The 17,263-nt window shown below is 42.6% G+C and overlaps 1 protein-coding gene across 3 annotated transcripts in view; it reads right to left on the reverse strand.

The window, feature by feature from the left end:
* Positions 1–17,263, reverse strand: part of Znf652 (zinc finger protein 652) — a 56,499-nt gene that overhangs the window by 9,891 nt on the left and 29,345 nt on the right. For all 3 annotated transcript variants that reach the window (XR_012912303.1, XR_012912302.1, XM_075991013.1), the window contains exons 2-5: positions 4,084–5,238; positions 1,249–1,396; positions 831–946; positions 271–415 (exon numbers count right to left, since the gene is read on the reverse strand). Coding sequence is in view for 1 of the 3 variants with exons in the window: in XM_075991013.1 (XP_075847128.1) it covers positions 271–415; positions 831–946; positions 1,249–1,396; positions 4,084–4,980 (1,306 nt within the window). In the remaining 2 variants the exon portion in view is untranslated. The remainder of the gene's footprint in view (positions 1–270; positions 416–830; positions 947–1,248; positions 1,397–4,083; positions 5,239–17,263) is intronic.

Genomic DNA, 17,263 nt, shown 5'->3' on the forward strand with positions numbered 1-17,263 from the left:
CTCAGGCTTTCTTAAAGTGAGACTTTCATTTACAAAGCAAGTCTGTCCCAGGCATGGTGGAGCATGCCTCTGACCTCAGCACCTACAAGACCAAGGCAGGAGGATTGCTTTGAGTCTGAGACCAGCCTGGACTGCACAGCAAGATTTTTCCTCAAGACAAAACAAAACGGGAAAGTAACACAAATTTATGGTTTAGGTTTAAAGACAGATCCGAAAATGACTACCAACAAGTACTAGGGACTATCTGTACCTTCGCCAAGAGATCCTTACCAGTGTGTGTCTTCATGTGTTCGTCAAAGTACTGCTTCATGTTGAAGTCCTTGCCGCACCACTGGCACATGAACTGTTTGTGCCCAATGTGGATGCTCATGTGCGAGCGGAGCTGGTACTTGTACTGGAACCTCTCGTCGCAGTTCTGCATTGGACACAGGGGATGGTGCTGGATGCCAAGCACTCACAGGCTTATAGGTTTATTTTCATACTCAAAACACAAGCTGCTTATGGCAGCTGTTTGGATTTGCTATGTTCCCATAGCTGAGTTATGAATACAAGGGAAATTTTTTCATGTAATTATCACTGGCTCATACTCTACTTCTCTGAATCACTGAGAAAGAAAAGTCAGTGACTGCAGATTCCTCCCAAGCTAACCTAACACACTCAACTGTGTGCTAATGGGACGTTTCTCTTCCTAGCAGTGAGAGAACAGAAACCTGGTGCACGCCTGAAGCTTCGGTGCACACAGCCTTGTGCTTTGCACCCCACACTCCATTCTCGCTGCTGCAGCATCAACACAACCCTAGCTTTGGATCTGTGTGTGGCTTGTTCCTTACCTCACACCGGAAGGGTTTCTCTCCAGAGTGCTGCAAGGAGTGCACCTTCAGTGACATGCTGCGCTTGAAAGACTTTCCACAGGTTTCACATGTAAATGGCATGTCTTTTGTGTGTGCTGTAACACAGAAAGCATTTAAACTCAAAACAATTCTACCAGAAGACCCAGCCTGGAAGACAGATGTCATAGGCATGGCACGTTAGCAGCAGTGCTCCAGAGGGAAAATCACAGCGACGCTGGAGAGAATCTGGGGGGAAGACTGCACTATCCAACTCGGTGATGCTGAAGACACGCTGTATTTAGTCTCAACACGTTAAAACTGATTGCAGGATGGTGGCTCTACTCAGTCTGCCCAATGTGGAGCAGACAGAACCCCAGAGACCGCCACAGGCAGAGAGCAGAGGGGCAGACAGACTTACCGACCATGTGTTTCCGCACGTGAGCCATGGTATAGAACTTCTTCTCACAAATCTCACAGGCAAATTTTTTTTCTGCATACCCATGGACAATCTTGATATGTTCATGAAGGGACCAGAGTTTCTTGAAGGACTTGTTACAGGAAACACACTGAGCAGGATAAACAGAAAGAGTCTTCATTTATCAAACTTCAGGAGGCCATTGTGCCTCCTGGCAGATGAAATGGATCTACTTTAGATTCATAGTGCAAGGTCAGAATCTTGACAAAACCTATTCCTCCATGAAGTCCATATTTCAACACCAATAGAAAGTATGTTCTATTTTCCAAGATCTATTTTTATATACCTTGGGAGCATGCAAACAATGGCAGAATCTAAGGTAAGAAGTGGAAAGTTCCACTAATGACAAAGAACCAATTGTTATTACCACTTCAGTGTTACACTTATAATTGTTTGGTGTTTTACACACACGCGCGCACACGCACACACACACACACACTTGCTGTTTATTTTGAGGTAGAGTGTCTTACTGTATATCCCACAGTGGCCTCAAACTTACTATCCGGCCAAGGCTAGCCTCAAATCATGATCCTGCCTCTAGCTCTCAGGTACAGGGAGCATAAGTATATGCCAGCATATCTGTTAGACCTTCAGGCTTGTTTATGGCATAGACCAGCAAACACAAGTTACTGTCTCCTACCCAGGGTGCCATGCAGTTAAGAGGTGTTTACCAGAGAAATAAGTTAAGTTTGAAACTAGCACAAATAGTAAAGGCAAGATATCTAAGCATTACAGATCTGAAGACTATAACAAGATCCTTCTGCATTAGAGAACACATTTTGAAAAGTCCTGTAACAAATGCTCAAGGTTTACTAACTTTCCCTAAATCTAATTTACTCTGTTGCCATTTCCCTCTGACAGAAGCTAATACAACCTCTAAACCACTGGCCATTTTCCTGCTTCCCTCGCCCAATCCCAGACCTCCTTCCGTCACAATGCCTGGTTCCTTAGACCATGGCTCCTTAGCACCCTGCACTATGAAGCATAAAGTCAATATCACAAAGTTCATGACAACTGCCAGGCTATGAGGAATGAGCACAGGGAACTCAAGTCACCAAAGCCTCTTGAGTACCACTGCCACTGCAGGGGAGAAGAACCCAAGAGCTCAGAGACAAGGTGCTGGCTACCCTGTGACCTCCTCTTCTGCAAGGGTTAATTTTCCCTTCTTATGAGGTTGCCAGGATTATCAGGTGCTGTATGAAGAAACAGAGTGCAAAATTCCTTAGGAATGTGAAGGGTTTCCTTTCTAAAAACATTCTTTATTTTTATTTATGTATATGAGTGTTTTGTCTGCTGTATGCATGTACACTGCATGTGTGCCTGGTGCCCAAGGACAGAAGAGCGTGTTGGATCCCCTGGAACTGGAGTTTAAAATGGTTATGAGCTGCCATGTGGGTGCTGGGTACAAACTCAGGTCCTCTGAAAGAGCAGACAGTGCTCCTAACTGTTGAGCCATCTCTCCAGTCTAGGAATGTGAAAGGTTTTCATTCAACAAACCCACACAACGTAAGCAAAGAGTGAACATATCGTAATGAGGAAAAGCACAGGAACTCATAGAAAAGAACTGCTATTTTCTGTAAACTTAAGCAAATTCAAGTGAAAAGAAAAAGAACCTACAAAATAAGCGGCTCCTAGAGACAGAAATGAGGAACGCCTTTTCAGTAAGGAGCCAATATGAAATCCACATTTGACCTCTAGGGGGCAGCACTGCACTATGCTCCATTGGACTGACCCAGCAACAACTGCCTGCCCAGACAACTGCTGGAGAACCCTGAGGAGTCTTCTTTTATTTACCCAGAATGTCTTATACAAGTCAAAACAGCAGATTAAAAGAAAAATCTCTTTAAAGGAAGCCACTGATCTCAGTCATTGATTAAAAACAATTGTCAAAAAGAAAATTAAAGGTGGTTACCAATATTAGCAGTTCCCAAAACAAAAGTAAAACAATTTATTTTTTAAAAAGTTAGCTTCAAAATGGTAGATTATTATACACATGGAAACATAAGAGACTTACCTTGTATGAATATATATTTATACACCAAACATATGTACAAACCAATAGAGCTGCAATGCCTTCAGCACCTCTTAACCTGTTATATATATATATACAGTCTTTCCCAGACGCCAGCCTGGTTTGAATACCGTTTGTCACAGCAACCATACTGTGCAGCACCATTATATAACCTATGCCAGGTAAGCAACATTTTCAAACAGCTCAGCCTCTGTTTAAAGTTTGCATATTCCCTTGGGCTTGCCTCTTGACACATTTAGTGTTGCCATCTCTCCACGGGTGAAAGGAAACTCACTGCAGGAGATCTTCCATTTCCACGGGTCTGAGTCGGGGTTTCTGTCCCCATCAGCTGCACTAGACTCTGGCATCCTTTTAAACAGCAAGAAACCTTTCTCTACTCCTGACCTTCACTCAATATCTCCCACCTTGACAGAAGATGCCAGAATGAATTATCGCCCAGGTCCTACAACAGTGACTCTCAGTGCAAAGTCGGCGCTGACTTTACATCCCAGTCAATCATCTACAACAGATCACCCTTCCAGTGTACCTGGATTCCCACTAGTCCAGCGTCAGGTAAGCGTAATGCTTTTGAAAGACAGGATTAAGCCTTGGTTTTGAAAAGACCCAAGCAGCAGCGTCTAAATGATAAATTGGTGAAATCGGTCCCTTCAGCCTCTATTGTATTTATTCTCTTGGGCAGACACCAGATGACTCTGAACAGCCAGGTTCTATCCTGGAAAGTTTGCCCTCTCGGTGATGAGACCTACCTGAATGTTTTTTTCACAGTCTGTTTGCTGGTGAAGGGACAGCTCACTTTCCAGGACAAACTTCTTGCCACATTTATCACAGATCTGCATGCGCCTGTGAGTAACGTTCATGTGCTTCTCCAGGTACCAGCGAGTATTAAAGACCCTGGGGCACTTCTCACAGGTCAGAGTCTCTCTCTCTTCACACTTAGCTTTCTGGACAGGAGCTTTGGGCTCCTTGGCAGCCCGCTTCTTCCGCTTGGGTAGCTCTGCACTCTTCCTACGGCCTCGAGTTGTGCGAGGTGCAGGGGAAGTGGCAGCTGCAGCAACAGAGGCAGCTCTCCGGGTTCGCCTTTGTGTAACCCTGACTTTCTCCACTCGCTTCTCCTTTTTCTTCTGCCGTTCGTTCTCTCCGTAGTCATTGCTGTCATCTGTGGCCTCCTCCTCACTCTCTTCCTCTCCTTCCTCGCTGCTTGTCTTAAGAACAGGAGTCTCTTTGGACTGAGAAGAGACACCCTTTTCCCCTTTAGATACATTTAATGTTTGATTATTAAGGTTTACCTCCACTATGATCTGCTCCCTTTTGTAAGAGACTTCTTCCTCCTCTTCCGTGTCATCAGAATTCTCCCGGTCTTCCTTGACAGTGTGCACATCAGACACTGCCCTTGTCTCCCTGAAATATGGCTGCTCCTCGGTCTCGTGGAGATGTGGTTTGCTCATCTTGGTGTCCACTAGCACAGAATAAGGGCTTCCAGACTCCCTTTTGTACACTTTGGTGGACAGGTCGAGCTCCTGGCTGGCACTATGGTAGAAGGCGGGTGGCGCCTGACCGCGACGGCTGTCTTCCTGTGCCATTCCTGCTGCATGCACCGCACAGTTCTCAGCCAGCTCCTGGCAAGGACTGGCTGGGTAGCTCATTGGGAAGTGGCCCAGTTTATAAAGCAGCTCAGACTATAGAGAACACCTTGAAAACAGGGCAGTTAAGACTGAAATCGTTCTCCATCTACAGAGAACTAACCACTCAAGTGAAAACAAGGAACTCCTGGAGCCTGCGTGCAATTCTTCCAGCGTCACAGCACCAACGTACAAGTCAAACAGGGCTGTTCTTACGGCAAGAGAAGAGAACTCTCCTGATTTTCTTCCGAAGAGAGCTACAAGGGACTTGGAACATCTTATCTACAAAGAGAAAGAAAACGAGGGAAAAATTATACCACCATTTCCTTCTTAGGTCACGTGTTTCTCACAAAATACAAAATTTAAAATCAAACTCCATACACCATGATGTGCTATATTCCTCAAATGGTTTGGGATGGTTATTGTTTTACAGGCTGTGTGAGTTCCTACTTCCAGTCAGAATGTAAATGCTATCAGCCAAGAGCCACATCTGTTAAATTCACCAAGCTACCTTCAGAGCTTACAACAGTGCAGTATATAACATGTATTAGAGAAATAAGTCCCTACTAGTGCATGATGTCTGCCATGCTGGAGGCTGTAGGACCTACTGATATTAGTCTAGAGACACAAGAGGCCATGGAGCACTCAAGAGACTCATGCAGGCAGCTTCCTTCAGCAGCAGCCACCACACGCAGCAGAGTGAGAACCCACAAACAATGGAGGCAACATGGGTACTGTGGGCCGTGGAAATAAGGCAGCTAAGTGGCATGATCACAGAAGAAAAATGTCCTGGTCTGCAGTATTATAAACCAAGTGTAACTAGACCTGCCTTCAGGCAGATAGGAGTCAAGCTGAAGCATTCTGACATTTGTTGACGGCTTACTAGATCCTCTCTACAACTGGGTGATTTTTCATGTGTCAGTTGCGGAGAAGTCAAAATTCTGAGAATTAGCAACCACCAGGTCGATGTAGTTCTAAGAAAACTAAAACCATCCATTAAAAAAAAAATCAGAAGGGCATACAATGTTTGCAACATGCCTTGTATTGCTGTGTGGCCAAGCACCCAACCGCTGAGTCAAATGAGTAACACTGAAGAAACAGTCCTGTCTAGCTGACAGAAGGCAGGAAGCCAGTGTTTGCTGAATGTCTTCATGTGGTAGGCACTTGAGATATATTATAATTATTTTGTTTTGTTTTGTTTTTGAGACAGGGTTTCTCTGTAGCTTGAAGCCTGTCCTGAAACTCTTGTAGACCAGGCTATCCTCGAACTCACAGAGCCTTCCTCTGCCTCCCGAGTGTTGGGATTAAAGGTATGTGCCACCACCTGGTCAAAAATATTGTTATTAATCTACTTCATACCTAGTGTAAAACTTTGGGGTTGATTTTTAATTAGTTAAAAATAAGTAAAGCTTATTTTTTCCTTATTTTAATTGAGACAAGAGTCTCACTACATAGCCCTGGTTGTCCTGAAACTCATTATGCAGACTAGGCCACTTTGGGCTCAAGTGCTGGGATTAAATGTGTGGCCACCATTACTGGCTTTTTCTTCATAAAACTGGTTCTACTTGCCTTAAATAAATAAAATCTTGCTATGTTGTCTTTTTTTAAAAATAACCTTAATAAGAAACTGTTCAGTACACTTAATGATATAACTTTAACAATTGTAATGGGAGTCACTTCGGCTTCTCTGGCCTGTTCTGCATAAAACAAACCATAATATTAAGGAAGAGAAGGTATGAACAACTATGTTCATAAAGGGAACAAAAAGCAGAGTTAATTTCTAACCTGATTTTGTTACTGTCAATCCAACACTGTACCAACAATCTATATCTTAGTAGTCTACCAATCAAAGCATGGGAGCCAAGCAGCACACTGTAAAACTGTAAAGTGTGGCTGATTCTCTGGTTTATAAAATAATCATAAGGAATATGCTGGTGGGAATGCAAGCTGGTACAGCCCCTTTGGATGTCAGTGTGGCAATTTCTCAGAAAATTAGGAAACAACCTTCCTCAAGACCCAGTAAATACTACTTTTGGGTACATATCCAAAGGATGCTCAATTGTGCCACAAGGACATGTGCTCAACAATGTTCATAGCAGCTTTGTTTGTCATAGCCAGAACCTGGAAACAACCTAAATGGCCCTCGACCGAAGAATGGATAAAGAAAATGTGGTACATTTACACAATGGAGTACTACACAGCAGAAAAAAAAACGACATCTTGAATTTTGCAGGAAAATGGATGGATCTAGAAAACATCATATTGAATGAGGTAACCCAGACACAGAAAGACAATTATCACATGTACTCACTCATAAGTGGTTTTTAAACATAAAGCAAAAAAAAAAATCAGCCCACAAATCACAATCCCTGAGAATTTAGACAACAATGAGGACACTAAGAGAGACATACATGAATCTAATCTCCATAGGAAGTAGGAAAAGACAAGATCACCTTTGTAATTGGGAGCATGGGGACCATGGGGGAGGGTTGAAGGGGAGGGGAGAGGAAGGGAGGGGAGCGGAGAAAAATGTAGAGCTCAGTAAAAATCAATAAAATAAAAAAGGTTGGAAGAAAAAAATAATCATAAGCATTTGTATTTAGGCAAAGCACTTTGCTGCACACTTGTTGATCCCTTAAGTGCTTCCCATCTGCTGGGACTTGAGGAGTTGTAGCAGGCTGGCTGGAAGAGGACAAAGCAGGGTTGCTTCCAGTGACTACCTAATGACTTGCAAGCATCAACAGTCTCCACATTTCCACACAAGAACAAAACCAAGTATGTATTACTCATCACACAGCCAGCTTAAGCAATTTTAACTTTCACCAAATAACCCCCTAGGGTCAAAGATGCAATCAAATACTAAGTAAGCTACATCGAAAGATCTAAGGAATCCCAATGAGTGTTCAAAGCATTTTCCATTATTCAGTTCTATCCACAAACATCATCTCTAGGCAGAAATGTTTTAAACAAAAGGAACTATTTATTTCTAAGGTAAGGAGATTCATGTGCATTACTGACAAAGTCGAGGCTCTATTAAAATTCAACACCTGAGGGCTGGAGAGATGGCTCAGCGGTTAAGAGCGTTGCCTGTTCTTCCAAAGGTCCTGAGTTCAATCCCCAGCAATCACATGGTGGCTCACAACCATCTGTAATGAGATCTGGTGCCCTCTACTGGTGTATAGGCACCCATGCGGGCAGAACACTGTATAAATAATAAATATATATATAAAAAAATAAAATAAAATAAAATTCAACACCTCTCAAGAACCAGAAGAAAATGTGGTGTGACTCTGCCGACTCTGCCCACCGCTGCGCCCAGCAGGAAGGGGCAGGAAGACAAGCCCAAAGTCAAAGTCATTTTTACCTATATATCAAGTTTGATGCTGGGGCACTGGGAGGTCTCAGTCTAGCCATGTCCAAGGGTAGTTCTGTAGGATACAATTTTTAATACAGTAGTCTTTAAGGTGGCTAACAAGGGGCGGGAGAGATGGCTCAGCGGTTAAGAGCACTGACTGCTCTTCCAGAGGTCCAAGGTTCAATTCCCAGCACCCTCATGGGCAGCTAACAACTGTCTGTGACTCCAGTTTGAGAGGATCATGCAGATATACATGCAAACACAACACCAACGTGCATGAAATAAAGATGGCTAACAAAAAGAAAAACCCATGTAAAGAATGAAAATAAATATAAATATTTTCTTTACTTAAAAAAACATAAATAAGCGGGGCGGTGGTGGCACACGCCTTTAATCCCAGCAGAGGCAGACGGATCTCTGTGAGTTTGAGGCCAGCCTGGTCTACAAGAGCAAGTTCCAGGACAGGAACCAAAAGCTACGGAGAAACCCTGTCTCGAAAACCAAAAAAAAAAAAAAAAAAAAAACCATAAATAAAACAAAACAAAAAACAGGATCTCACTATGTAGCCTTGGCTGACCTGAAATTCTCTATATAGACCAGAGTGGTTTGGAACTAAGAGATCTGCCTGCCTCGACCTCATGAGTGCTAGGATTAAAAGTATGTACCACCATGCCTGACCCTACAATTTTGTATTTCACAAAAATTAAAAGTCACAAACACTTTATTACTTTGTTTTCCTTTTTTGAGATAGGGTCTCATATTCTTCAAGCTGGCTTCAAACTATGTAACTTAGAATGACCTTGAACTTCTTTTTTAAATTACTATTAATTTTATGTGCATGGATGTTTTTGTCTGCCTATCTCTATACTATGGGTACAGCTGGTGCCTGAGGAAGCCAGAAAAGGGCATGGGATCCTCTGGAACTGGAGTTACAGATGGCTGTGAGCCACCATGTGGGTGAAGGAAAGGAATTGGGTCCTCTGGAAGAGTAGCCAGTGCTCTTCCCCCGAGTCATCTCTCCAGATCCCACCTTCATCTTCTGCCCCCTCCTCATTTCCTGGGCTGGGATTACTGGTGGGTGCCACCACTCCGTTTTATGTGGTGCTGGGAACCAAATTCAAGTTTCCATATGTGCTAGCCAAATAGTCTCACTAGATAGCCTAGAGTGGCCTCAATCTTGGGTTCCGTTCTGCCTCTGCCTCCTAAGTGACAGGATTACAGGTGAGTACCACATGGCTTACACACACACACACACACACACACACACACACACACACACACACCTACTTTAGATGTGTGGAACAGTGTCAGGAAAGGTGATCTGTTATTTTCTTACTAGTAAAATTTTTTGGCATCTCAAAAAGTAACACTTTTTGGGGGGAAAATATCAAATCTTAGTCAAACAGGTATAAATAAATAGTCTAAAGCAAAAAATACTTCAACAGATAGAAAGGGTTAATCCAAACCATAATACAGCCAAAGGGAAAGATGGATTGCTAATATGCCCCCTGCCTTTTGCTCCCAGCAAGCCTGCACACATCTCTTCTTAGTAGAAGCTCTTAACACTGTTAAAAGTCTCTTAAAAATTAAGAATCTTCTCTACACCCCTAAAAATGAGTACAGACAATTTCACAGGTTGCTACCCATTTCTTAAAACCTACCAATGAGTTCCCAGGGCCCCAAGCTCCAAGATAAGAAAAAAAACAAATTTTATTCTTTCTTATCTGTACTGTATATTTAGACAAAGCATATAAACTGAATTTTTCTCTGCCTTTCCCACTTAGCTCCCTACCAACTTTTCTTCTTATTTCAACAGCACATATAATGGTCAGAAATGGATTAACAGGGGCTGGAAAGATGGCTCAGTGGTTAAGATCACTGGCTGCTCTTCCAGAGGAATCGGGTTCAATTCCCAGTACCCACGTAACAGTTCACAACTGTCTGTATCTCCAGTTCCAGGGGATGTGACACCTTCACACCAATGCACATAAGATAAATTTAAATAAATTATTAAATAAATAAATTAACAACAGCATAAAAGGAGACCAAGTTTGAAGTTGTATACAAAAAGGTTAGCATGGTTTACAGACGTCAGGCAGGAAGCAAGGTACAGGCTCAAGAGCTTATTCTTCACAATGTATGACCTACCTAGATCTATGACCCCAGACAAGGCCATTAACTCTCACCCATTCTCAGGACGCTCCTCCAATGACTGTTGTGAAAACTGAATCCCACCTCACATGCCAAGTTTGTGTTGTATAGAGGACTGGGTGTTGGCTCCCTCTCCTATCCGTTTGAGGAGGGCTTTCCTGAAGAGATTAGAAGTGTGACTGGCAGATCAGAAGTTTATGTATGGTATGCTACATACCCCATTGCAATTGTAAATGAGAAGGCAATAACGTAAGGAGAAGCTGGGGAGAAGTTTCAGCCAGTGAGATTCTTGCCAAACAAGTCTAAGTTCAGTCCCAGCACCCCTGGTTAAAAAGCTAGGCACAGTAGGAGATGTCTATAATTCAAGTACTGAGGACACAGAGACAGGACCTTGGGGCTTGCTGACAGCTAGTGTAGCCAACTCAGTAATTTCCAGATTCAATTTCTCAAAACTACAGCTGAGAACAGTTAATGGAGACACTTGTCATCAACATCTGAGCATCTCCATGCATAGGCATACACATACAAACACAAAACGGGAACCACTGGTAGAGAGGCCAGCACGTAGAAGGTAAGGTAGGAATGAGCAGTCCAAGGTCATTCTTGGCTAAAAGCAAGTTTATGCGTAGTCTGCCTTCCAGGAGACCTTGTCCTACTCCACAGCCGACACACACACACACACACACACACACACACACACACACACACACACACACACACACACTCACCTCTCTCTGCTTGTATCTGCTTCCTGACTGCAGATACCATGTGACTAGCCATCCAGCTAACAAACCCTCCATGCCATTATGAAGTGTTTTCCCTCAAACTTAAGCCAGTACTTCCCTTCCTTAAGATGTTTCAGTCAGTTTTGTCACTGCAAAGAGAAACACAACTGACACAAAGAAAATGTCTGTGGAGAAGTTGGGCTTTTGCTGTGATAAAACCCGACTGTGTTGTTCACTGGCCCCGGCAACTGGCTAGGGAGAGGAATGTGGAAGAGTTTGGACTGCAGGCTGAGAAACCCTAGCATGCTGTAAACAGCGGATGGGCCAGGTCATGTCAATGCAATCAATGGAGGCCTGGTCTAGGAGAACTGAGCTAATGGCCTTTTGCGTTACATTCTGGCAAAGAATTGGCTGCATCCTTCCCATGTTTTGAAAATCTGAGTGACACTGAATTTGAATGAATGAGCTAAGTTGTTCTGAGAAAGAGATGTCATGACAGCAAATATCCAGGCTGTGGCACAATTACTGCTTACTTCTCTCAGTCACTTCTACAGCGAGAGGAAGCAGAAAAAATAGGATTAACTTGAAAAGAGCTGTGACTAAGGATACAGACAAGGCCAGTACGGAGAACATCGTTAAAGAGATTAGCACCACGGAAGAGAAACCTGCAGTAGGAAAGTGTTCCAGGTCAGGTCTAGCTGAAGGCGAGGCTGGAGCTGAAACTGCTGCAGAGCAGTCTCTCTAGTTTGGGGAACAATCCAGAAGATGCTTTCCTGGGGTCAGTCACTAAAGTGCACAGAAAGTGAAACCTAATTTTCAGTGGAGACACCTAGATGGTAGAGATGCTAGGGTTATGGTATATCTACTGAGGAAAGTCTCAGGCAGAATGGGACCAACCCAGGAAACAGAGCTCGAGACCAGGGCTACCCAATGTCACTGGGCCCACAGGACCCCATCCCAAGCTCCAGATAGTGTGTTTGTCCTAATGGGTTTCTGTTTTGCTTTGGCTTGATTTTTTCTTAGGGAAGTTTACTCTGTGCTTTTGTAGACTGCAAGTACGTAACTTGGTTTTTACTTTATAGGCTCACATCACAATTAAGGCATTTGTTTGAATCTCAGAAGAAGAATCTGGACTTGGGTTTTTGAACAATATTGTGATCTTTATACTTTGGGAACTTTTCAGATGTGTGAAATGCATTTTCATTATAATATAGTCATAAATCTTTGAGGAGGAGTGAATTAAAGCTTAGCAGTGATGTGTTCAGATGTCAAACTAACAAGGGGTGACAATCTTCACTGTCAAACTGACTGCATTTGGAATCACCCACGTCTTTGAGGACATTTCCAAGGAGATCCATCTGGAAGGTGGGTGACACCATCCCATGAAATGTGGTCCCAGATTGAATAAAAAGGAAGACGCCAGATGAGCAAAAACACTCATCTCTCTGTTTCTTGACTGCAGACAGTGTGGCTTGCCACCCCATGCTTCTGTTCAAATGCCTTCCCTACTATGTTCAAGTATATACCCACACACCATGAGCCAAACTAAAAGGGGAGGAGAGGAGAGAAAGAGGAGGAAAAGATGGTGGGGAGGGCAAAAGAAAAGAAAAAACTACAAGCTCCAAAAGAAAAACTACAAGTTGAACTTTATTAAGATTAATAATGTTTGTACATTAAAGGATGATTATCAAGCGAATCGGAAGGATATATTAATAAATCATTAATAAATCATAGGTTTGATAAAGGTCTAGTACTCAGAACACAGAAGGAACTCTCACAACTCAATAAAATAACAAACAAACAAAAAATTAAAAAAAGAACGACAAACAAAAAAAAGTCAGGCAGAGTAGTGCACACTTGTAATTCCTATAAAGGCAGGAGGATCAGCAAGTCAAGGCCAGCCTAGGCTACAGAGCAAATCTGAGGCTATCTAATCCTAGATCTTGCTCTGCAGACCAGACTGACCAGGAACTTACAGATCTGCTTGCCTCTTTCTCTCCAGCTCTCCGGTGATGGGATTAAAGTTGTTCGTCACCACACCTGGCTAAACTAAATCTTAAAATTAACTAATTCAGGGGCTGGAGAGATGTCTCAATGGTTATGAGCATTAACTGCTCTTCTGGAGAACCCAGGTTCAACTCCCAGCACCCACATAGCAGCTCATAACTGTTTCTAACTCCAGTTCCAGATAATGTGACATCCTCACACAGATGCACATGCAGGCAGAATAAAAAAATACACATTAAATAAAAAAGTAAGTAAATTAAAAAATAACTAATTCAAATTTAAAAAATTGAATGGGGAAAATATCTGAATAGTTATTTCTTTGAAGCTAACATTTAGAAGGAAAAAAGCTCATTAGAAATGTAAATAATCCTCAATGAGATTCTACTTCATATTTACTAAGATGACTACAATTTTTTGTTTGTTTTTCAAGATAGGGTTTCTCTGTGTAGCCTTGGCCTGGAACTCGCTCTATAGTCCAGGCTGGACTCAAACTTACAGAGATCTGCCTGCCTCTGTCTCCTAAATGCTGGGATTAAAAGTGTGCACCACTACTGCCCAGCTATATTTTTTTAAAAAAAGGTAAAACAAGAGTTAGAGAGGATGTGGAAAAAACATATACTCCATACATTATTTGTAAATATAAAATGGTACAATTTGAAAAACAGTTTGCTAAGTCCTAAGATGGTTAAGCAAAGAGAGACTGGATGACTTAGCAGTTCCACTTCTAAGCACCTATCTAGGACTGGAAAACATGCATCCATCAAAACATAAACACAAACATTAATAGGAGTATCATCCCTAAGAGCCCAAAGTGAGAGTAGCACAGGTCCATGTCAGCCGGGGAAACAGGTGCATAGTCAAAGAGTATCAGACACCCAACAGGGAGATGCTCTGATACCTATTCTAATACGGAAGAACCCAAAAGCATTATATCAGTTACAAACATCCATGTAATTGAAAGATTCTTTTCCTGTAAGACAGCCAGAATAAACCAATTCACAGACATAAAGTCAATCAGTGGCCCATGGGCTCTGAGGTTAGCGAGGTATGACAATCATTGCTGATGGACTTCAGGGTCAGTGAAAACGTTATGAAGTTATGTACTGGTGATGGTTATACAGTCTTGCGAATACACTAAACAACAACAGCAACAATGAACTATACAGTTAAAAAGGCTCTATGGTGCATGAATTATATCTTGAGAAAGGGCCTGAGATGTAGTTCAGTGGTAATGAACTACCTTGCCTAGCTAGCATATGGGAGGTCCTAGGTTCAATCTCTAGCACTGAAAAACAAATAAAAAGTAATTTAAAAATATACTGTCCGAATACCAACAATCCAAAGACTATATGAAAGTAACACAATATTTCACATAAAAGTGATATTCTTGATCCCTTGGGTATCTCATTAAGTATAAATTAGATGATAAGCAAGGGCTAGGCCTAAGATAGTGGAAAATAACAGCTTAGGCAAAAAGATCAAAGACAGGTCTCTCCTGGTGGATGCTGGGAAACCAATCCAATGGCACCTTTCTCCTTTGGGAGAGTACAGGTAAACATAGAGAGGCTGATATTGAACTGGGGCGTTACACTATGCTTAGTGAATATTTTTTTGAAGATTTATATTATTTATGTGTTGTGGGCTATTGTACACTGTGTGAAGATATATTGGTGTAATAAAAAGCAGAATGGCCAATGGCTAGGCAGGAGGTATAGGCAGGACTTCCAGTCAGAGAGAGTACTCTGAGGCAGAGGAAGCAGCATGGGCAGTACAGAGAGGGGAGACAATGAGCCACATAACAGAGTGTAGATTAAAATAAATGGATTAAGCTATAGGAGCTAGTCGGACAAGCCTAAACTAAAGCTGAGCTTTCATAATTAGTACATCTTCATGTCATTATTTGTGAGCTGATGGCCCAAAGAAAACTGACATTTATGTGCACCCATACATGTGTTTCCTGTGTGTAAGGAATGCGACATATATACAGTGCCTGTGGAAGCCAGAAGAGGGAGTTGAATCACTTGAAGCTGTAAGTTACAGGTGACTGTGAGCTACCCTCTGTATGTGCTAGAAACCAAACTTGGGTCCTTAGAAGAGCAGCAGACAACCTTAACTGCTGGGGCATCTTTGCAGGCCCCAGAGACTAATGAATCATACACAGTATCAATATGTTGTGAGGTGACTGTTACTAAAATTGGTACCACTCAGCCTGGGGCACATACGTGAGAGTTCCCGCACCTTCTCTTTCTTCCAGAAGACGAGTTTATACAGCAAGTATTTCCTGCTCAACTCCTGCACTTGTGAATGTACAAGCCTTGACTACTGTCTACACAGTCTAAGAGGAAGATTTTCCTTATTTATTACTGCTAATAAGCCCTGTATTTATTTATTCATTTATTTTTAAGACAGGAAATCCCTATGGTAGGCTGGCCTCAAACTCAGAGAGACATCTGCCTGCCTCTATTTCCAACATGCACCACCATACCCAACTACTGTATTGATCTTAATTTTAACAAGCTTAAAATCTGTCAGGAAGTAAACCCTATATACTCAAAGTAAGTCATGAGTGCCAATGACATTATTTAAAGGGGATGAAGAAATGAACTGAACATGATGTACGGCTGCATGAAGAGCCTGTGACCTGACTGGGTTCTGAGGAATAAAGTGGAAAGCAGAAGAAACTAAAAGATGTCCTGGGAACAGAGGAAGCTCAGAGAAAGCTGTCATGTTCCTGATGAATGACAGTCTACTTAGGAACAGACCAAGGCACTGGTCCACCTAAAGAAACCCAGGGGCTAGCAGAAGATATGGTTAAAAGTAGAGCAGGGACAGAAGATGGAAAGTTTGCTTGTTAGAGGGTTTCTCTGTGTAGCCCTGACCATCCTGGAACTTGCTTTGTAAACCAGGACAGCCCTGAACTCACAGAGACTCACCTGCCTCTGCCTCCTGAGTGCTGGGACTAAAGGCGTGCACCACCACTGCCCAGCAAGACGACGATGATTGTGTGTGTGATGTGTACAAGAGTTGTGCCATGTGTTAAGTGTGGAGGTGAGGACAACCCGTAGCTGGGTCTCTCCTCTGGTCTTTTTATACCCAGGTTCCAGGGAGCAAACTTAGGTTGTCAGGTTTACACAGTAAGCACCTTTACCTGATGAGCCATCTTTACCAGAACAGAGATGGTTTTGATGGAGGCTGAGAAAGAGGGACAGTGAAGGTAGCAGAGAGCAACAAAGGGGAGATGTGTGAAAGAAACTCAAGGCAAGCCTGGGCAGGAGTCCAGTCAGTTTGAGCAACCAGAGCAAGACTGCCTCAGACAACTGTATATTTAATGGAAAAATATAGGTGGGAAAGACAAAAAGTTACATTTTTTTTATTACTTTGCAAGTAAGTTTTAAATTTAAACACAGTATCATTCTACCTTTTGTATAGTGTATGAAAAACTGTTTCTGTTGTTTTTTTAATATTTATTTATTTATTTATGTATGTATTATGTATACAATGTTCTGTCTGTGTGTATGCCTGCAGGCCAGAAGAGGGCACCAGACCTCATTACAGATGGTTGTGAGCCACCATGTGGTTGCTGGGAATTGAACTCAGGACCTTTGGAAGAACAGGCAATGCTCTTAACCTCTGAGCCATCTCTCCAGCCTTGTTGTTGTTTTTTTTTTTTTTTAATTTGTCTTCAGTCCTGGGAACTTAAGGCTTCAGGCATGCTGCAAGTGCTCCACTACTAAGATCTACCCTTAGCTCTCTTTCAACCTTTTATTTTGAGCCAGGGTCTACATTGGCTGAACTCATTCTGGCCAAGGTGGGCTGTGAACTTGCACTTCTTACAGGCTGTGTCCCAGCTCTGACTCGTTGTTTATCCATTCTCACGCCTGGCCAGTGGTCTGGAGGCGCCAGTCAAGCTGGGATGCTGGGAGTTGAGTGGGACTATGCTGAAAAACTTCTGAGAAAACGCTGTGAACGGTCCTAAAAAGCATAAGCAGAGGTAAGCACTACCCACTTCCGAATGCCATCTTGTGTAGAAGTGACGTCAGGAACTGGGCACCATCTTGCACCTGTGCTA

The sequence above is a fragment of the Microtus pennsylvanicus genome, chromosome 11 (genome assembly GCF_037038515.1).
Source record: "Microtus pennsylvanicus isolate mMicPen1 chromosome 11, mMicPen1.hap1, whole genome shotgun sequence".
Taxonomy (NCBI): Eukaryota; Metazoa; Chordata; class Mammalia; order Rodentia; family Cricetidae; genus Microtus; species Microtus pennsylvanicus.